General features: G+C 39.5%; 1 protein-coding gene across 5 annotated transcripts in view; it reads left to right on the forward strand.

Annotated features, from left to right (window-relative positions):
* LOC112678481 (uncharacterized) overlaps window positions 1–22,947 on the forward strand; it is an 81,709-nt gene that overhangs the window by 24,856 nt on the left and 33,906 nt on the right. For 2 of the 5 annotated variants that reach the window (XR_007406959.1, XR_007406957.1), the window contains exon 2: window positions 19,057–19,394. Coding sequence is in view for 1 of the 5 variants with exons in the window: in XM_049103699.1 (XP_048959656.1) it covers window positions 19,057–19,069 (13 nt within the window). In the remaining 4 variants the exon portion in view is untranslated. Of the gene's footprint in view, window positions 1–19,056; window positions 20,277–22,947 lie in introns of those variants that run through there. The other 3 variants (XR_004810511.2, XM_049103699.1, XR_007406958.1) reach the window with 2 other exon arrangements.

The raw sequence follows: 22,947 nt of genomic DNA on the forward strand, positions 1-22,947 counted from the left end.
TATAATATAAGTTGCAGATATTTTCCCCAGTTTGTCACTTGTCATTTTTACTTTGCTTATGATGGATTTTCACAATACACAAATTTTTATTTTCATGTGATCATATTCATCAATCTTTTCACCTGTTAGTATAGATTTTTGAGTCATGGTTATAAAAGTTTTCTACTCTAACAGTTTATAAAGCAATTACTCATGTTTTCTCTTAATATTTATACAGTTGTATGTATTTTAATATTTTAAATAATTGGATATATTTTACTTTATCCTGATTTACAGTGCAATGGATTCAATTTTATTTTTTAAACATACCTATTCCAACATTTATTAGAAAGTCCCATCTTTTCTCCATTTATTATATGCTAAATTCCCACATGCCACTGAATCCATTTCTAGATTTATTATTAATTTATCCATCTATTCATCTTCTAATACTATAGTAGCCATATTGTTATCACATGCTTTAATGTAATATGTTTTAATATTAGATAGTATCTTTCATGCTGTGGAGTAATTTCTAGACATATGGCTAAATCCCTAAACATTTCTCATTTCTCTTCTTTTCAAGATTTCTTTTTTGACTTTTATTGCTTGTTATATTCAACTTATTCTACCTTAGAAAATATAAGGATATTTTTGTAGTGAGTGCATTACATTTATAAATTAATTTAGAAAGAATTGACATATTTATAATGTTGAATTTTCCCATCTCAAACAAGGCATGTATCATTTCATTTGCTTGACTCTGTTTTTTTGTATTTCAGGATGCTTTTAGAATTCTCCTTATATAAATATTAGATATGTCCTGTTAAGTTATGCCTAGGTGTTCTGTTATTATTTCTATTATTATTTTTAGTACTGTAAATGAGGTTTCTGCTTCCATTTTGTTGTTATGAAGACTAGTATTTTCTATATTCCTTGATTTCTATTATTTTTTTAGATTTTTACATGAATTTTTAGGTTTTCCATACATTTAAAAATTTCATTTTCTATAAATCCAGGTAGTTGTATCTCTTCGTTTCCAATTCTTACACCTTTAACTACTTCATATTGACTACAACATAATAATTATTTTGAGAAGTACCTTCAAAACAATTTTAGAGGGGATCCCTGGGTGGCTTAGTGGTTTGGCGCCTGCCTTCGGCCCAGGGCATGATCCTGGGGTCCCGGGATCGAGTCCCGTGTCAGGCTCCCTGCATGGAGCCTGCTTCTCCCTCTGCCTGTGTCTCTGCCTCTCTCTCTCTGTATCTCTCATGAATAAATAAATAAAATCTTAAAAAAAAACAATTATAGAGAATAGTGGAGATGGTAGGAAATCCTTTGCTTATTTTTTATTTCAGAGGGAAATTGTTTTATGGTTCCCCTTTTAAAAAGGTGGAATACAGCTACTGTTATTCTTAACTACACTAAAAGAGCACCCACCCTTTTCAGCCTGAAATTATTAACAAGCCCCTTTTCTCATCTTAGCCTTGAGGGTGGCTAGTCTCCAGCCTTTAGGGAGATGGGTGTGGAGATAAGTGTCCATCCCACTCTCTATACTGCTAGGGCTTGTAGCTGAGAACTGCAAAACTGGCTCTCTGCCACCACCACCCACTGGGGAGAAATAGCACCGCCTCCCTCATTCTTTAGTAGAGGCACATATCCTTAACTATTCCTTTATTCTTGACCCTTCCCTCACTGCCTTTCTGAAGCCAAACTTTTCTAAAGAACAGGTTAGATTAGTCTATTCTAGTACTCTTCTGCTTTTCTTTTCTTAAATTAAATTGGACCTAGTCACACAAAAGATTGATGTCTTAAATTCTTAACATTCCCCTCTCTCAGTTCATTCTATCTATCCTTTCAATCTGATCAGAAATCAAGGGACACAGGAAACACACAAGTGGAAACAATGACAATAAGCCTCTGACCTCAGTCCTCCCAGGAACAGAAATACCTCGGTGGGAAAAAACCCCAAATTTCAATGATAAGTAATACATAATTGGATTTCATTAGTAACAGGAGATATAGAAGTAAATAAATATGCTTCATATGACTTGCTATTGCAGCTTTGAATGTGTAGCTTTGGTCTGCCTGATGAGTGCTCTTAACTGAAAGAAAGGTTGTGAGGACTATGATTACAGCCTTGAACTCACGGAGTGCGAGTCTGCAGTTCCATGAAAATACAGTTAATGAAAACACAGTGACTTGAAATGGTCATGTGCGTGGCTATACTTTGAGACAGAATCATTTAAATCCCTGTGCTAAATAATTGTACCGTCTATATCCTATTGAATAGAGCACCGTGTATTTCTCTATACAATTATACAGTAACGCACCATTTGGGAGGCTTGGAAACTTGGCAAAGTATTTAACCTCCCTATGTTAAAATTTTTACTTTGTAAAGTAAGAATACTACACCCACATAACACTTCTTGTGGGAATTAAATGATGAAATACACTTTCAAAGAGCCAGCACTACACCAGAGTACAGATTTTTGTGTGTGTGCTCCAGACTTCAAGAAATAAGTGGCATGTATTTGAGAACAGAGTAGGAGAGGCACTTAGTAGAAGAATGAGAAGGTAGAGATCAAAAGTCAGGGATGCTTGTATTTTCACTGTTAATAAGAAACCATGAAGGGCACCAGCGTGGCTCAATCTGTTAAGTGTCTGCCTTCAGCTCAGGTCATGATTCCAGAGTCCTGGGATCAAGCTCCACATTGAGCTGCCTGCTCAGTGGGGAACCTGCTTCTCCTTCTCCCTCTGCCTGAAACTCCCCCCGCTTGTGCTCTCTTTCTCTGTCAAATAAATAAATAAAGAAAAATCTTTATTAAAAAAAAGAAACCATGTAGAAAAATCTTTATTAAAAAAAAGAAACCATGTATATTTACAGGTTTGTAAAGCCTGCAAAACCTCTGATGATAGCTGTTTTATTACAGGTAGGAAATAAATAATATGAGAGATAATAGCTTTATTATATTTTGTAATGCTCATACCGCATCTGGATTTCCATATTAAAATCTGGATGTCCTATTAGAGTAGGCTGTTAACAAGTTTCAATGTACATTGTAAGTAAATTTTTTCCTACAAATCCATCGGTTATGAAGACTCACTCAGTAGTCATTTCCAGGCTGGAGAAAGGGCATTTTCCCCTCAGGAAGCAACATAGAATCTTAGGAGGAGGCGACCATGTGGGGGAAAACCCTCTTCTCCTCTTAGGTGAATCCCAAGTCCCTAGATGAGAATCATTAATTCAGAGGATAACCAATGTAGTAGGGAGTCTCCAGACCGTCTTACCGTTAATGGTTGGAGTATTGGATTGTATTTGGGCTTCAGATGAGATAAAAATTAAGGGCAGACATCATGGCTATCTTGGGAGAAAGAAATTGCAGTACTAAAGAACATTACGTATTACAATTATGTATAATATATATTATTATATTATTGTGTAATTAAGATCAATTGAGAAGAAGTTATGTAAAGATAAGTTTTCTTCAAAAGAAAGTGAGCTTGAGGGACTCCTAGGTGGCTCAGCAGTTGAGCATCTGCCTTTGGCTTGGGGCGTGATCTGGAGATTCCAGGATCAAGTCCCACATTGGGCTTCCTGCATGGAGCCTGCTTTTCCCTCTGCCTATGTCTCTGCCTTTCTCTCTCTGTGTCTCTCGTGAATAAATAAATAAAATATTAAAAAAAAAAAAAGAAAGTGAGCTTCCATCCAGCAACTAACTTTAACAGTTTAATAGCTGGGAGAAACTGGGGACCCCTGTCTATTAAAAACTTCCCAGCAGAAGACAGATAGTTATTTGGTGGTAATGCTACCCCAGGTAATATATTACATGGTGAGTTGGAGAGTCGACTAAATCTTTAATGATTCTGTGATTTGTAACTGTACTAAATATATGAAGTATTAATTTTCTCATAGATACCAAAATATAATGTAGTACTTCACAACTATCTTCAGATGAGTAGTTTGAAATATTCTTATTCTTGAAGAATTTAAATACTCTTAAATTTGAGTGAACTGTTCAAGTACAGATAAGAAAAGTTTCTTTAAGGAGACAAGGAATAATTTTATCATTTACTTGACAAAATATTAATTTATCATTATGTCATCTTGGTCTTGTTTAAGGGTCATTGCCTTATGTTCATAATATTGCCTGAAAGTGGCCCAACTAACCTTTATTGAGAGCTCATCATCTTACTTTATGAACCACATACACTCTTCTAAAATTATAGATATGATTAAATATGAATTAATGAGCTTAATGAATCTTCTCTCTGAGCTCTTAAGTACTAAGTAATAAAAAAGCATCATGTTATGATGGGACAATGATGCCATCTAGAGAGATGTATGCATTGTTCATGTAGTATAGAGCTTTTGAAATATTATATCAGTAAGGCTATGGTTCAAATGGATTTTTAATTAAACCTAACAGGGAAAACAAGGATGTTGGATGGAAGAAGCAATCCATTAATAATTAGATTTGTCATAGAAATATCGTAAGCTCTCGCTTCGTGCTTGAATTGGATTGAAAACATTAACAAGTATGTTTATAATCAATCTTGATGCCTGTTAAACTTCTCTATATAGAATAAAGGAAATTAGGGAAACCAATAACATTTATCATTTATAAGAGGAGATATAAATGGATGCAACTGAGTTTAGAAAGCAGTTGTAAAAAGGCAAGAATTCTAGCTACTGGTATGTTAACACTCCATCTTTTTTTTCCTGTATATCTGATTAATCAGGTATTACACAGAATATGGATATTATGTACCCAATCTAATATTACTAAATGTGACTCTTGTAGGTGAGTTTTTCTTCTAGCTTTCTCTAACTTGTAATGGTTTTACAACAGAGACATTTAATGCTTATCATATACCAAGGAGCAACCTTTCATTTCCTAGTCTCCTTTGCAGTTAGTTGGTGTCATGTAACCGGTTGTGGCCAATGGGATGTAGGAGGAACTGAGCTATGCCACATCTTGGCCATAAAAGTGCCATAAGCCCCCTGTGTAATCTCCAGCTCCCACTTTCCTTCCACATTGATTGGGTTGGCCACCAGGAGAAGATAAAGCTTGAGTCCCTTTGTCATTATATGAAAAGGCAACTAGCCTGAAGAGCTCATGGGATCCCAGTGGACTCTGAATGAGTAACTACTTTAATCTGTTAAACACCTGAGATTTCTGTAGATTTGTTATTATAGATTCTTAGAGCAGTGTCCTCTGATTGAGAATGTGAATCTGATTCCTTAAAGCCCTTTAAAAAAAAGTGAGGCGTATTTTATTGGTCAGTCTAGAAAATTCTTTCTGCAACTGAGGGTCCTGCATTCACCACCTCCTATTGCCTAATATGGAGTCTCAGTCAACTTCATTGATGTAAACACTTCATCATTCAAAACTCTCTTTATTTCTTCTAGCCATAGATATAATACACTAAGAGAAGTGAAATTTTCTTACCGTGTATCATCACATTCCCACTCATTCTTGTTTTCCTCCAAAAGATCCTTGAGTGATATGCTGCATAATGGAAGGCTTCCTATCTAAATGGTTAGGCTGCTCCATCTACTTCTAAGGTTGCCTAGGGATGATATAGCATACTTTTTTGTCTTCTCTTTTATCTTCAGGGCTCAGAAGGATTTGGAAACACTGAAGTAGAGTCAAGGGATAGAATTTCAGAAAACTTTGTGTCCCTTACTAGGGCTTCCATGGGCTATGGGTATAAACCATGTAAATCTCATGGTTGTCAACGGTTTAACCCCAACCAGATAACTTTCTCCATCCTCAGTGGGGATGCCTCCCACCTCCCCAAGTTTTTGTGGGGGGAATGTTCTACAAAGACAAATTGAGCCTGCCACATATTGGGCACTAGCTAGGGAGTATGAGTGGAAGAAAACAACAAAATACCACATTACGAGGGAGCTCTATTGGGGAAACATAAGCATATACACAGTCTCACAAAGTACTTACCGAGCTGTGGAGAGGATACAGGGAGCTGGGCACAGCTGGATGCAGCATGAGCCATAAAAACCTGACAACAGGACCTGGGAAACCACTAGTACAGTCCCTTAATGGCAGAATTCCATATTCCACACCCTACAAGTTAGCCACCCCACTTTAGCTGAATAACTTTATTGAGAGAGCACTGCTTAATTATGGCTGTTATTTAAATAATAAGAATGGAGGAATTGAAGAATGTAATAGTGGGGAAAAAAGGCATTACAAATAATAACACCTGGACAACAGACATAAACCAGGACTGTAGTGGGCTAACTGAGGTATATGGTCATTGCACCTTTAACCTCAAAGTAGGCTATTTTATATGCAGGTAGTTTTAACTTTGGTTGATGTTCATCTTGTCACACATAAAGGGCATTGCCAGGTTTTTTTTTTGTTTGTTTGTTTTTTGTTTTTTTACAGCTGGCATCCCCTTGGATGTTTGGAGAACATGTAATAACAGTTTTTAAATATTTCACTGTCATCACCATTTAGAATGTGCGTCCATTTATGGAACCAAAATCTATAACTTAACTCATTGGTTCTAGTTCTCTTTCTTAGAGCCATGCAAAGTTGGCTTAATTTTCCAACGCATATTCTGCACACATCCCATCCATTTAAATATTTGAAGATAGATATTTGAGAAACCAATGTCAAACTTGAAATAAAGTTTTAGGCAATCTGAGACTTCCAAAACACTGTAATAATTTCATTAAGGGATTAAATATAAAAGGAAAAAGCAACTCTAAAAAAAGTAGAAGAAAATATCAATGTGTATTCATTTATTCACCCTGTAAATTGGAAAGAAATTTCTTATATTAAGTTACGTTAGAGAAAAATAGAAGAGGTTAACTTTTTTGAATACATTAAGATATAGAACTCCTACTGACAAACTGATGAATACTAACAAAGTCAAAGAAACTAAAAAATAAACTTGACAGATGTGCTAAAAGATCAACATAGTAATATCATATAAGTCAATAAGGAAAACACTAATTGGCCAAATTAGGTAAAAAAAATTCACAAATGCAGAACTGTAAGTGATTAATAAACTTGTAAAACTGTTTTATCTCACTAATAACCAATGAAATGTAGATTAAAAAACAAGTTATGAATTTCCTCTCTTTAATAGAAAATATTTTTAAGTAATATCAAACCCTAGAGAAGGGTTGATGAAACATGGATTCTTAGCCATTTATCAGTGAGAGAAAAATATTGGAAAAAATTTAGCATACGCTTGAAGATATTTTATGCAAGTAGACAGTACTTTGATGAAATGAATAGGAAAAAGGCTTCTGCACACAAACATGCATCCCAATGATATTTATACCAGTGAAAATTTAGAAGCAATCTAAATCTTGAGTGGTGAGTGGCTGTGATATATATCTTCCCAGTGAAACAGTATGTGTTTTTAGGAAATGGTATTTCTGAAGACTTTAAAGACATAAAGCAAATGCTTACTCTCATAAATGACAAAAACATGCACAAATGGGAAAAATAGATAAAATGCAAGAGTATCTTAAAAAGTTGTGCATAGAAAATAGTCTGAAAGGAACTATAAAACAGTTATATTAACAGGGTTTGTCTTTGGGTGGTGAAAATATAGATAACATCCCCACTCCCACCTCCACCAGGCAATTTTGTTATCAGAAAAAGCTTATTTAAAAAAAAATTCATGTAAAGACAATTACAGCCTCTCCATTGATCCTTCTTTGCTCTTCTATCTGAATAACTCCAGTTCCTTCAGCTTCTCTTCCCATGGCTTGGTTTTGTGACCCACCTTATCCTTTGGCAAGTGTGATGGAAACTGAATGAAATACTTCATGTTTGAGATAATCATTGAAGAGCAATAAAGATCATCTCTCTCATTCTGGATACTATTGATATGAACTTTATTCCCTTTTTACAGTCATTTCCAGTATTGATTCGTACTGAATATAACTCTCTAAGTGAATGGATCTGAACAGTTTTGTTTTTTTTTTTCTCTTCACCTCACCTGAGTAATGTAGCCTTATGCTCACAAATGGCGAAAGGGCAGGGCAGGGTCCATCAGAAATTAGGATGAGAAAGAATGGTGGGAAGGTGCACATACATATGAGATGCTGGAGTAAAAAGGCTTAGCCCTTGGCCGTTCCCTCTCGTTCCTTTCTTCCTAACACATAAAGAGTTCCCAGCCTTCCTTAAAGTCGGATAGTCCTATAACTGAGTTTTAACCCATGGAATGAGAGAAAGAGACTGATGCTTGCCATTTCAAAGCTACATGAGTATATCTCCCACACAGAATCCTTTATGGTCCTTCCCCCTCTGGCCAGCTGAAATAGAGAAGGGATACTGGATTGAATTGGATTCTGGGAGCCAGGAATTTTGGAAGCCACATATTGAAGACGGCAGAGCTCTGTCAGCCTAGATTCCTGAAAGATTGTATGGAGGAGGGCCACTCTCTCACATCTGCTCACCTTCCCAGTATTGTAACAAAACTAATAAATAGTGTCTTTTTTTAAAGATTTTTTAAAAAATTTATTCATGAGAGACACAGAGAGAGAGAGGGGCAGAGACACGAGCAGAGGGAGAAGCAGATTCCATGCTGGGAGCCTGACTTGGGACTCGATCCTGGATCTCTAGGATCAGGCCCTGGGCCAAATGCAGTGCTACACTGCCGAGCAACCCGGGCTGCCCAATAGTGTCTTTTTATGTGCTAATAATTCCATAATTTACAATCTACTTATCAGAGCATGTAGCCAACATTAACTAATACAATATCCAGTGATGTCCTCCAAGTGACCTTGTCATTTCCTTGTGTGTGTGTTTTTTTAAAGATATTATTTATTTATTCATGAAAGACACACAGGGAGAGAACAGCAGAGAAAAAGGCAGACTCAGGACCCCGGAATCACAACCTGAGCCAAAGGCAGACGCTCAACCACTGAGCCACCCAAGTGCCCCTCCTTGTGTTTTTTTCTCATCTTCTCTGCACCAAAGGAGATAATTTGCCCAAAATGTTTATCCTCAAATGCTTCAGATGAGACACAAGAAGCCATGCAATATGTATGCTGTAGATATTATAGACTAATGACCTCAGACTCCATATTTAATATATTAATGAATTTCAATTTGTTGAATATATCTTATTTATTATTTTGGCTTTTCAAACATCCATTTCATCTTAATTATATCATTCATTCTTAATTTCCTGCCCTCTTCACATTTAATAAGCATCCCTTCAATATCATCAGGAAAGTTCATTACTAAAAATTATGAACTGGTTACATTAGTGAAAAGTTAAGCAGTTTGTTAATAATATAATTCAGAATATGGCAGTATATTTACTTTCAAGTATTTTACCTGGAGAAAACGCTATTGTTTTTATCAATTAGCTTTTATTATCACAAGCCATGCCAAAACTTAGCAACATAAAACAAAACACTTATTATTTCCCATTGTTCTCTATCTTGGCCAGAGGGCTTTTTGTCTGGACCAGCTTGGCTGCAGCTGGAGAATCCATCATGGCCTCATTTCCAGATCTGGGACTTAACTTGAAATGGTGGGAAAATCTGGAAAGCTGGAATCTCTCCCTCCACCAGGAGGCTAACTTGGGCTTGTTTTCAGGATTAAAAGAAACGGAAAGATCCTTAGAATCAGTGTGGGAGGCCCTACCCATAGACCTATCCACAGAGCGAAATCATGGTGGACACTTTGCAAACAATAACCACAGCACCTTTGTTTGTTTGTTTGTTTGTTTGTTTGTTTTTAAAGATTTTATTTATTTATTCATGAGAGACACAGAGAGAGAGAGAGCCAGAGAGAGGGAGAAGCAGGCTCCATGCAGGAAGCCCGACGTGGGACTCCATTCCAGGACTCCAGGATCAGGCCCTAGGCTGAAGGTGGCGCTAAACTGCTGAGCCACCCAGGCCACCCTTTATTTGCTTATTTAAATGTATTTGCATTCTATATCTACACCCCAAATGGAAGTGTAGCATGTAAAAGAAGTACAGATGCAATATAAGACTTGAGTAATGAAGTTACGAGGTTTAAAGGACTATTCACACCCAAATGCCTGGGCTCATGGAAGCTACTACAACTGAATATGAAACTTAGCTTTGAGTTTGTTATTAGGCAGGAGAGGAGGGGGTAGAGCTCCTGATGAATTCCAACTTCACAGATTCAAGCCTATTATATGACAGCACGCAGCATCTGCAGTAGCACGTCATATCTTGTCTTCCCCTCCCATTTTCTTGACTTTCTCTCCCATTTGCTTTCCCCATCCTCTCCCCTCGTGCTCATACTCTCTGGTGAAGTAGGAAATTGGCAAGAAAAGGCACTGAGAGAAACAGAGAAGGGGACTGAGAAGAAGATAAAGCAACATGGAAGGGTAACAGGGAAAGAATCAGTAATAGGGTAGGCATGGAGTCCTTGAGAAAATTCATATAGAAAATTAATGTTCAGATGAATCCAAGCTTGCTGCAAGGCCTTTATCTATTCATGCTGTTCTCTCCTCCTGGGAAGCAGTTCTTGCGTGCAGACCTTAGCCTGGTTCTGGTTTTCATGTTACCAAGACCTCTGCTCTGACCTCACCTTGTCCTAGAGGCCTTCGGTGGCCTCTCTTCCCCCAGGCTCGTCTCATTCTCTAGTGCCTTATGCGGAGGCTCTTTTCTTTCTGGCCATACTCAACCTCTGAATTCATTAACTTGTTCACTTATTTATTTTGTGACTCATGCACTAGAACCTGTATAATGGTTAAGGTCTTGGGCTGGGGCACCTAGGTTTCAAATCTCAGATCCATGTCCTTCTGCTATTTAACTTTTTCTCAGTTTCTTCATCTACAAAGCAATAATGCTATTACTGAGTTGTGAGTTTGAAATGTGTCATTGCATAGCGTGCACTTGGCACATGGTCAAAACTCAGTAACTTGTAGCAATTGTTGACTCATTACTGTGCCTTTAATTATTTTTTAAGATTTTATTTATTTATTTATTTATTTATTTATTTATTTATTTATTTGAGAGAGAGAGAGAGTGTGTGTGTGTGTGTGTGTAAGAGAGAAAGAGAGAGAGAGAGAGAGAGCACCAGCAGAGGAGAGGGGCAGAGGCAGAGGGAGAAGCAGGCTCCCCACTGAGCAGAGAGCCTGATGCAGGGCTTATCTCAGGACCCTGAGATCATGACCTGAGCCAAAGGCAGATGGTTAACCAATTAAGCTACTCAGGCACCCCCATTGTTGTGCCTTTAGCCCTGGAAGAGTATACCTGCCATACAGCAAGATGCTCAGTAAATATTTTTAAGATGAATAAATATTAGCTAAATATTGAATAAATATAATAATCACAATTAACTCTTACTGAGTGCTACTCTTTACTAGACATCATACCGTACAACAAATCTATGAAAAAACAATTCCTCTCCTTCCTCTTTTACAGCTGAGGAATCCGAGCCTTGGGTTAACTATCCAAGGTCATAAAGCCGGTGTATATAGCAAAGCCAGGGCACAACAAACCCAGGTTTTGTGTGATGCAAAACACATATTCCTTACCATTTTTCTATGTTGCATCCTAATTTACTGCATTTCAGACTATGTTATAGCTGTTTGATCTTAATTCTTGAAAGAATATAATTCAAAAATACCTTCTTGATATATCCTAATATTTGTTAATCACAAACATTTTTTTGGTCTGACATTTTAACTCGAACTTAGGTAAAAGCAAGACAGAAATAATTGACTTAGAATAGAAGCATAAGCTAATTTTGGTCCAGAATAGCTCTTTATTCTTAGAACTTCCTGACCAGTGTTGCCCATTGGCGTACCTCATGTCTCCATTTCACAGTCTATAGTAGCTAGGCTAATATGGTGCTAGTTATGGTTACTCACATCTCACAGCAGTGAAATTACTAGCTTTTTTGTGCAGGCAAAAAGGGATCTGTTCAATTTTTTCTTTCTCTTGGATAAAGACCAAAATATTCAAATTTCTGCCTTGTTGTAGTCTTTGTTGTAATTCTCTGCCTGGTTCCTGTTAAGTTACAACAGTCAAAACAAAACTGAGATACTTGAACAAAGATAAGCATAGGGGGAAAATTCTATGAAGTATACCTGGTATGCAGTAGCTAAGTCAATTTTATTTGAAATTCACTTCCAGGTTGTGTTTGTTTGGGTTTTTTTTTGTTTTGTTTTGATTTGGTTTGGTTTGGTTTGGGTTTTGGTAGGCGCTTTTGTTTTGTTTTGTTTTGTTTTGTTTTTGCCATCAGTGAACAGCTGCTAAACTCAGGGGTAGTTAACAAGTTCTCGTGGCACAGTTAGTGAAATGGTTAATTAGTAGAGTTGTGACTGGCAGGAAAAGGAGATTTGAGGTGTTCTTTTCCCATTGCCAGGACATGAAGATAGTCTAAGCAAGTTATACACTCAGTAAAGCCCAAAAGCAATGCTTAAGCACTACTGAACACAACCCACACCCAGACCTTCACAGAAAGAGGTATGTAATGATGACCAGGGTGACCTTTGCCATAAAGTGATATCTTTAAAATCATAGCATTCTGGAATATGCTGTCAGAATTTGAAATTGCTATCATATTCAAAGACATTAACATTTTCTTTTTTTTTTTTAAGATTTTATTTATTCATGACAGACACAGAGAGAGAGAGAGAAGGAGAGAGGGAGAGGCAGAGACACAGGCAGAGGGAGAAGCAGGCTCCATGCAGGGAACCCGACATTGGACTTGATCTCAGGTCTCCAGGATCACACCCTAGGCTGAAGACAGCGCTAAACCGCTGGGCCACCAGGGCTGCCCAACATTAACATTTTCTTAAAAAATAACCAGAAATCCTCTACTACCAACAAAATGTTTTTTGTTACTTTAGTCTTAGGTAGACCACTCATAACCCAGAATTGAGACTGACCCAGTCCTGATTGTCAGAGGACTCACAATTAATTAAAATGCAGAATTTTAGCAGCACTTTTCAAGTATTCATTCCTAGCATATACTACTGTACTGCCTTATCGTTGTTCTCTATTGGAATATGTTGACTCTTGGGTGGTAGATAATATTTTTGCTATTGATACAGTGTCCAGAAATTAATTTTCAAACATAAAGCATGATCTGCCATAGTTGTCTCAATAGTTGATATGATAATGATGACGATGACGATGATGATGATGATGATGATGATGATGATTTTATCATTTGCCCACTATAGGGAAAATGATTCTTATGCTTGGTTTTGGCCAAGTGATAAATGATTTCACTGTATGTAGATATTAAAAGGAGCAGAAGGCTTACAGGAGAACTTGAAGATCCTCCCTGTATGTAGAGGTACAGCCACTAATCAGGCTACTACCACAAGTTATACATGGACACACACTCATGCATGCATTCATACACATATACACTCACACACACTTATGAACACAGGCATACACACACACACACACATACACCTATGGGCAACACACACCATATATATCTTTTAATGAGTACCTTTTTAGAATCAAATAATCTGGTAAAATAAATATTAGTAAATAATATATTTAAATATTGATAAAATGAATATTGTGTCTCTCATTTAGTTATTGGAAGTGGTTTACTCAGTAAGACTAATCACTTAGTAAGACTAAGTAAGATTCAGTTAAGAATAAACATTAGGAAAAAGAAAAGAATAAACACTAGAAAAATGACTATGCTGCCCCTAAATTTTTTTTTGTTCACAGGATATTTATTAATGAAGTGATTACTTTAGCTGGCCAGGACAAAATGCCAAGTGACTAAGTGACAATGAAATTTTTCCATGAACTCTAATTACTAAAACCAAGTAGGATGAATTTTTTTCTTATATAAAAACCAATGTATCATTTTTAAAGTCAAATTAAAAGAGGTATCTATATGATTATTAAGAATTCATTATTATTCCCCATTTTTGTATTTTGTATGCTCTATTTCCTTTAGGAAAATGTGAAGACTAGAATTCTAAAAAAAAAAAAAAAAGTAGTTATATTATAGCACTTCATCATAGGGAAGCATGATCTACTATTAACTTGTCTTCACAGTCATTCAAAAGCTATTTGGAGCAGTCTTTGATGAAGAGGGTTGATTAGTCGCCTATTCCCCTCCTTCACCCTGAGTGTGCATTTGAGTAAAAATGTAGCTACTTTTCCTCAGAGGGCTACAAATGAAATGACCTCTAGTAGATCATGGAACTAAAAGGTCAAGAGAAGAAAAATGGTCTGTTGGAAATGTCCTGGTTTCACAATTTTAGAAGACACACTTCCATTTTTAAAGCTTGACATTTAGTTCCCATTTACATACTAAGAACATTGTTTCTCCTCCAGGAAAAACCCCATATATCTCTTTTTTTCCTTTTCTTTCTTTCTTTTTTTTTATCTCTTATATTTCAAAATCATTGGTCGGGGGTGTGTGAGATGGAAGGTGAAGGGAAGAGGGAAATAGTAATTTTAAATATCGCAATGATAAATTGAATGAGCACCCCAGATTAACAATAACATACTACCAGTTAAAGGCATATTGGAGAACCCTGAGAAATCACTCACGAGGCCACTGAGTCTGAGGTAGATGTTGGTTTGGTTGAGACAGCACTGATGTGTGTAGTTAAATATTGAAAGCCCACAGGTACTCTTTCAAAGCAGAGTGGCACATAACAACACAATAGAACTCATATAGGCTTGTCTTTCTTTTTTAATGGCCTTCACTTGTTTTGTCAATGTAAATAATAAAGCAATTAAGGTTTATTAATATTGCATCAGTCTTGACTGTTCTCTACCAGGCTTGCATCCTTGTTTTGAAAAGTAAACAGGATTTATAGTCTTTAAAAATTAACGCACTTGGCTGCTGGTTTGATAAATTATACTATAAATTATACTCAGTGTGTTTGCCATTCTAAAACATTCAGAGGGAATATAGTTGGGGGAAAGTGAGTGATCCTAGGGGTCAAGGGCCTCTGTTCTGTCTCCTTACTGACATTGCCCATGACCTGGAAGAGTCATTTTTTTTGGTCTTTGAAAATGTCAATGTCCTTGCTTGGGTAAAAGTATGAAGTTAATGGGAATTTCAATTTCCTTTCATTCAGTTTTCAGAGGGCAGGGGAGCAGGAAGGAGGCTGAGGGAATAAAGCAGGTGTCTGCCCAAGGCTGGAAGTCCTCACTCAGTATTATCCCATTGCCATCTTCTTTCACTACTCACCCCACCTTCCTCCTGGCTCCCTGCTGGGTGGCCAGGACTCTGAGCACCTTCTCACTCTTCACTTGTAGGCACCCATCCTCATTTACAGATGTTTCCTCCCCACCACAACAGGGTGGCACTGTTTCTTGGCCTTTGTAAGGTGGTTTGGTGTTAAAAACATGGGCTTTTGGAGTTAGACAGACCTGGGTCTCCTCTGCTTTACCTCCCACCATCTTGGTTTGGGTCAAGTTCCCCAAGACCCAGAGGTCGGAGCTCCCTTCATGATACCAGGTTAATAATGACTACCATGCAGGGTTGCTGTCAATATTAGAAAAGGCTATGCAGTATAGCCTCTGGCACAACTCAGCTATAATTCCCTCCTCCCCTTTCCCCTGTGTGCCTTTACTCCATGTTAGACTTTGGCGTCCTGTACTTTACATCCTCGATGTCACATACTTCATATACACAGCCTCATTGAAGTCACTTGATATGACTGTAACCTCATGCTAGAGTATATGACTACTCATAGTCCATGTTTTCAAGGATAATTTTCGAAAAGGTAAAATCATGACTTTTCTGTAAAATCAACACACAGTGAATATTTTATGTAAGTCATTAATATAAATCATTAATTAAGGGGAACTGCTAAAAGGTAAATAAAAACTAGTTCAAGGGTAGCCCGGGTGGCTCAGCGGTTTAGCGCCGCCTTCAGTCCGGGTGTGATCCTGGAGACCCGGGATCAAGTCCCACATCAGGCTCCCTGCATGGAGCCTGCTTCTCCCTCCGCCTGTGTCTCTGCCTCTCTCTCTCTCTCTCTCTCTCTCTCTCTCTCTGCCTCTTATGAATAAATAAATAAAATCTTTAAAAAAAAAAAAAAAAAAAAAAAAACTAGTTCAAATTCAGATTTGGTGTATAGAGACTTACATTCTCAACCAGACAAAACTGATTTGTGTTGCCCTAAGTAAGACTAATACATGTGTCTATAGGCACCTTATAAATTTTCTATAGACTCACTTCTATCTCTACCAAATTGTAAAACAGTCTCAGCAGAGACCATCCAAAGCACACACTCCTATGGAATCTGATAACCCTTGAACTTCCACGGAATGTCCAACATGCCATTGAAAAGACACTTGAGGTTCCCACAGGCCCATTTTGAAGTCTTTCACAATTTCCTTGGTCTTCAGCATTCCCATTTGATGAACAAGTAAACTAAAGATTGAACTGTTGGATAATGTGCCCGAGGTCTTTGCATAGTATGTCTGGGTGAGGCTTCAAGTTGGCCTGGCTCCTCACCAGTGGTGACTTTGTCCACGGGCCACACGAAGCCTGCTTTGTTCTCCATATTGGCCTCTCATCTAACTCTGGCAGGGGATGTGGACAAAAAAATAGAAGGAATTCTCAAAGAGGGTCTGGCAGAGGGGCCAGGCTCTGTGCTCAGCTTCCCAAGGAGCCATGTGTCTCATGTCCATGGGTCCCTGGAGTAGGGGACTCAGGGCCCTCTCCTACCTCACCCTTCAGTCTCTCTAGCATGAAGTTACAGAGCAAGCAAGCATAGGGACCCCCATTCCTGCATGCAGGGGCTCATGACAAAATGTCCCCAAGATTTGCCTGAAGGCAGGTAACCCATATCATGGGGCCTCTGGAGAATGATAAGGGTCCAAAATGATAATGGTCCTAAGCCATTATATTTTTGGAGTATTAGAATCTGTCCTCAAAAAAAAAAAAAAAAAAAAAAAAAAAAGAATCTGTCCTTCCCTTTCTCCCCCTATACTTTCTGTGGGTAATAGAGCCTCCTCCTCCCAGGCTCCCAGCATTAGACTGAGCCTGCAAGCATCACAGCTCACACTATCCTGGGAGTGAAATCTGGGGAAGCTGTGATGAGGGCAAACATAGGGTGAGGCCCAGAAGGGGAGGGAACAAATATATCTCAATCTGGTGTGTTCCCAAGTGGGTTACCCAGTCTCATGGATATTGTCAGGGATGCCAAGACTACTGCCTTTCCAAACAATCCATTATGGGGGATGGGGACAGGAAAGGGGAGAATTTATCTGTTGGTTTCCATCTGCTATTGGCCTCAGTTATTTGTACCCAGTCCATTAGAAGTCACCAAAAAGCTGGATCATAAAACCACAGCAGTGATAACTGCTGCTCTGGCCACAGAGGGGTGGGGCCAGGGGCACACCCTGCCAAGAGCAACCCCTGGGTGAGGACCTCAGTGAAAAGGGAGAGCTGCGGTGTAGAAGGTTGGAACATGGGAAAGGTCCTGACAGGATGTGCTTACCACCCCAGGAAGGGTGGGGACTGGAGACATAGCAGGCTAGTAGGAGGTGAGTATGGTGGTCTTCCACTGGCCATGGGCCTCAGCAGCCCCACAATAATCTGAGAGATACATCTGGAGTTCACAGAATTCCCACTGGAATGGGGTTTGTACCAAACCATCTCTCTAGCATCTGGAAGGGTAGCTCTAACATGGAGCAGAAAACTGGATCTGAGGGAGTCCAGGGAGGCCCACACCCCATGGCTGGCATTCTAGGCACCAAAAGTTCCTAGTGGTGTCTTTGCTGGCACTCCTGCCACAAGCTAGTCTGGACAGAGAACCTGTGTCCATTCCATTCACCTCAGAATATCAAGGCATTTGCATTTGATGTTTGTAAATTCTCCGACTTTGTGATGGGTGGAATTTCAGGCAGGGTAAGAGAGATACCAGTTGGCAATTAGGCCTTCCAACTTACTTACCTTGACCTCAAGGGCTTCATTATAAAGGCTTATCTGTGATGGGGAAAGTCAAATGACAGAGAGGCCCTTGGCAGCCTTCCCCCCAAGGAAGCTGTGGGCTGATTGTGCCTCCTTCTTCTCATTTTCCCCTCTGACTGGAAACAGTTGCTTCTTCCAGCCATCCCTGCTCTAAGAGGTCCTGTCATCAGTGACTCGGGACCCTTTAGGTGAGAGTTGGCTTGGTGCTCAGCAATGTGTCCTCCCTGCCTCTTCTGGTTAGAGACCGGGAATTGTTTCCTTCCTCATTTTCCTTTTCCCAGTAGGTCCTGGAAATCCACACTAGTTCTTACAGCATACGACTCAGCACCTGCCCTGTACTTTCTTCTTCTGGGAATCTGGGTGGGAATGGGAGTCAACGTGAGCCTCTTAACAGGAGGTCAGCCATCCAACATTTGTCAAGTACTGATTTTATAGCAAACATTGGGGCAGGGGCTGAGGAATCTGACAGCAAAACAAAGTCCATGTCCTTTCAGGGCTGGAGAAGAAATTCTTCATGCAAATGAAAAGGTGCACCAATCTCAATGGAATATATCTACATACAGTGTACCTGAGCACTCAAAGGAGAGAGTGGCCAATCCTACCCTAGGCAGTGGGGTGGGGGTGGGGGTGGAGCTTCTGAACTGAACATGGAAACATGAGTAGGTGTTTTGCAAGAAGAGGGAAAAGAAGGGGCACCCAGGTGGCTCAGTGGTTAAGCATCTGCCTTTGGCTCAGGTCATGGTCCTGGAGTCGCGGGAACAAGTTCTGCATCAGGCTCCTCACAGAGCCTGCTTCTCCCTCTGCCTATGTCTTTGCCTTTCTCTCTGTGTTTCTGATGAATAAATAAAATCTTTAAAAAAAAAAAAAAAGAAGAAGAAGAGGAAAAGGAAGAGCAGTAGGCTGGGGAGGATCTTCCTGACAGAAGGCACAGCATGTGATATCAATGGCAGGTCTGGATGCCCCACTAGGGTGATTGCAACTCCTTCATGGGTAACTTTTTCCCTCTCAGCCTTCTGCCAAAGAGAGAGATGTCTTGCTCTGAGATGTGTGGTCACCCTCACATCAGATCTAAAATTTTCTATTAATTTCTATTGCCTCTCAAAAACTGCATATTTTATATGTTTATATTTTACTGTCATATTCTTCAAACTAATTTGAAGTTCTTCCTTTCTAGGGCACAGCACTGACTCCTGGCTGTCTCCAGTTTCTGGAGCATAATGTGGCCTCAATGGGGACTCTGAAGTGCTTCCTGGTCGCAGCGCATTTTCAAGACCTTCAATGTGGAGACCCTTCACCAGCTGAAGCATGGCTGCTAGGGTCTGCCCTACCCCTCAAAAAAGACTCTCAGTTCTTAGGAGTTTCAACATGTCTTAGAGCTTGACTAAACACTAATCTTGATTTCTGAATTTTAGAAGCTCCACTGAGGCTGTCTGCAACATGTGCTCTAGTACAATGCAACTCCCCTCAAAACTGGACAGAAAGTCTGTTATGCAAGCTCCCTGAGCCTTTGAGGTAACAATGTAAGGATTTCCACAGCTCCTCCAGTCTAAGTCCACTTCACAACACGTTGACAGTCATGAGGATGCCTGGCTGGTGACCAGGACAACGATCATCCAGGATGTGATCCAAGCCTCCCACACAAGCTCCTCATAGCATGACCAGATGTTGGTTTTCCCATATGTTGCCACTGTTCTCACCCTATACTACCCTTATAGTGTGCAGCATTACAGACAAATGTATATTTTATAAGGGAAATTAACTCTATATATGCCGAGCCCTCTCCAACCCCCACATTGATAGAGCTCCTCCAAGTCCCTCTCTTATAAGGCACACTCTGTTACACATACCTGTACCTTACAAACTCCTGGCTCCTACCTTCACGCCTACACACCTCCATCCTCTAAGCACTGAGGAAACAAAGACCTCTCCATTTACCAGCACCCAGAATTATAAAGAATGATAGCAAGACACTTGTTCTGGCCACACAGGCTTCTCCCATTGCCCAGGTCTCACAGACCAGGCCAACTATACTCAGGCAGCCCAGTGTCTGCACTCACTCAAAGCCCTGCTCCATGGACCTCCCTTGACCACTGAGGGCTTGCTTGATTTCTCCTCTTTTGATCCCATCTTCTATTCTACTTGTGCCTGAAGTGTGTTTCTGATTCTTATTGGGATCTGTGCTCTTCTCAGGCTGTACACTCACCTTGAGCCAAGTCACCTACATCTTTGGTGGCAACCAGTCCTATGGATTAGGACTCCTTATGACTTTTCACCCTCCACAGTACATAGGCAAGTGCTGAGCATACAGTGTTCATTCAATAGATACTTACTGAATGGTTTGATGTTCTGTAGAAATTAAGTATTACCCAAATAAAATCCTACGATGTACTGGGAGATTGTTCTCCGTGGGTCTCTTATGCTTTGCAAGTTTTATGAGGAGAGGCACTGCCAGCTTTTGTTCTAGATTCCCTTTTCAAGGATATCTGTATAATGAATGGCCTTGGAAAAGATAGATAGCGACCCCCCCAGAGTGAAGGGCAGGTTTGTTTGCTGCCCAGTGTGATAAAGATTATGTCTCCCTCCAGGGTAAAAGCTGGGTAAGCTCACTTGCAGCCCATTATGAAAGACTGGGGGATTTTAACCTCCAGGTTTCTCAGCTGTGATGCACACCTGCTGAGTCCTCAGCCCTGTCCTTGTGGAACATGAGAGACAAGTGGAAACCACAGGAACATGAAGCTCAGCCTGCTTGCTGTGTCTGGGGTAATAAGCTCCTTTGTCTCTCACCCAGGCATCTCGTGTCATCTGGAAGTACCCATGACACTGGGGCAGGCTCACAGCTCACTTGCTAGCATGCAAGTAGGATAAAACTTCAGACTCTTTGCCGTGCTCAACATAATTTTGAAATGAATGTTAAAAAGCACATTCATTTAGTTGCAGGGTTCTGTATTGTTTGGACTCCATTCACTGTAGGGAGAACTAAGTCAATGGGACATCCAGGTGTAAATTCTCCAGGCACTGCACCTTGGAGTTCCAGTTTCTCACACTGCTTTCAGTATCATGGGGACGTGATTCTGACCTGCAGAACAGAACCCAGGGAAGAGATCAAATCACTTTGCTTTGAAATGTGCTCTCATGCACAGGAATGGGCTGGAGAACATATTGAGACTACTTTGATCTAGCTATACAGTCTGGGGAATTTATGTGGCTGTAGATTTGCCAGAGGGCAGAGTACAGGGTGGATGAGCTATTTTGTAAAGAAAGGGGCTGTGCTGTGCTTGAAGCACAATAGGATATGTGGCCAGGATATGGCCACACCAATCCGGTAGCATGGTGAACATGGAAGGGACTGGAGAAGTTAATGCAGGAGCAGTATAGACGATCCCATCAAATATTTGAAGATCGGTCAAAAGTGATAAGTACCAGATTTGGCTCCGGAGTGTGGAACTTGGTCCAAAGAATGTAAGCACCAGAGAAATCCCTTTCAATTCAGTCAAAGGAATAGTCTCAAGCTGAAATGGGTTACCTCAAAGGACGGTGATTTCCTTACCATGGGAAGGGGCAGAATGACTTAATGAGCCAGGTGGTTGACTGGATAAATTCTAAGATTTCCTAGGAGTTTAAGAGAGCTTAATGTAAAATGATTGTTTTCGTTGACTTAATTTAATACCTATGATATTTCTGTCCATATAATTGATATGTTTTAGCCACTGCTTTGATAAACAGAAGAGGCTCTTACTCTTTGAGTTTGTGTAATCCATTGACAGATGGTTTTGTTGACGATAACTATTATTTGTCTCTGACACTATTTCTACAAGTTATAACAATGCCACCACGGTTTTTTGCTACAGCAACAAAACAGAAGACTCTTAATGCTCCATTCATTCCCCAATGACACAAGAATAATCCTTAATCATAAACAATATTATTGATCATTTTCTAAATGCCAGGCACTGTGCTAAGTACTCTCCAGGCTGTGTCCCATTTAATGAGCCCCATCATGTGGTTGACTCAAAGTCACACAACTAAAGTACCAGAGGGGAATTTGGGTCCTGGGCCTTTTGAGTTCCAAGCCAGCGCTCATACCAACTACACATTTCTTTAAAAATATTTATTTATTTATTTATTCGGGGCAGAGACACAGGCAGAGGGAGAAGCAGGCTCCCTGCAGGAAGCCCGACGTGGGACTTGACCCCGCGTCTCCAGGATCACACCCCGGGCTGCAGGCGGTGCTAAACCACTGCGCCACTGGGGCTGCCCCCAACTACACATTTAAAAAGCAAAATCAGATGTGGAGAACAACCTTGCAAGTTGTTGAAAAGGCATGGTATGTGACAGTTCAAGAGGAAAAGATTCACATGCTTTTCCCTGAATATCAAAATAACTCAAGTGCTACTCGTTCATTTCTGTAAATTGTGATGTTAATGCTGAATTTTTGCAGGTTATTTTAAAAGATGAAGTATTTCACACCATGGACACTATGGGAACATTTTTTTTTTTAAAGAAAATTTTGTTTTCTGCTGACGCTCTTTTGAACTTGGCTGCTCAGTGGGGAACAAGTAAGCTTGGAAAAACTGAAGATTTCTAAATACAGTTAGAAACTTGTGTACTTTATGCCTGGGGAGAATCTTTTTCATAGTACTTAAAGGTTTCTAGTCATATAACAGAATTATGCTATAGTCATGTAATATTTTAGGACTCTTCAAAAGCTGGACGTGTTGCAGTTCTTTTTCCAGACCAGGGACTCCAGGGTCAACGCTGATGGATTTTGGGGACAATATCATTATCCCTTCAGGCTCAGGAATGTGATTGTTAAGTCTCACATGATTGCTCTTGTGACAAGTAGCTGAAAAAGGTCTATTAAGAGTGGATCTTTAAAAAAATAGCAATGCTACTTTTCCAATGTGAAAAAAGCCATTAAATAAAGTTGGCTTTAAAAGGGGCATAGCCTTCCATGAACTTAACAATATTTTCAAAACCATTGACAACTATTAGGCCCAGATGGTTTATACTTGGAGTTGGCAAACTGAAGCCAGATAGTAAATAACTCTGGCTTTGTCTTCAGGCA

The sequence above is a fragment of the Canis lupus genome, chromosome 29, assembly GCF_003254725.2.
Source record: "Canis lupus dingo isolate Sandy chromosome 29, ASM325472v2, whole genome shotgun sequence".
Lineage (NCBI taxonomy): Eukaryota > Metazoa > Chordata > Mammalia > Carnivora > Canidae > Canis > Canis lupus.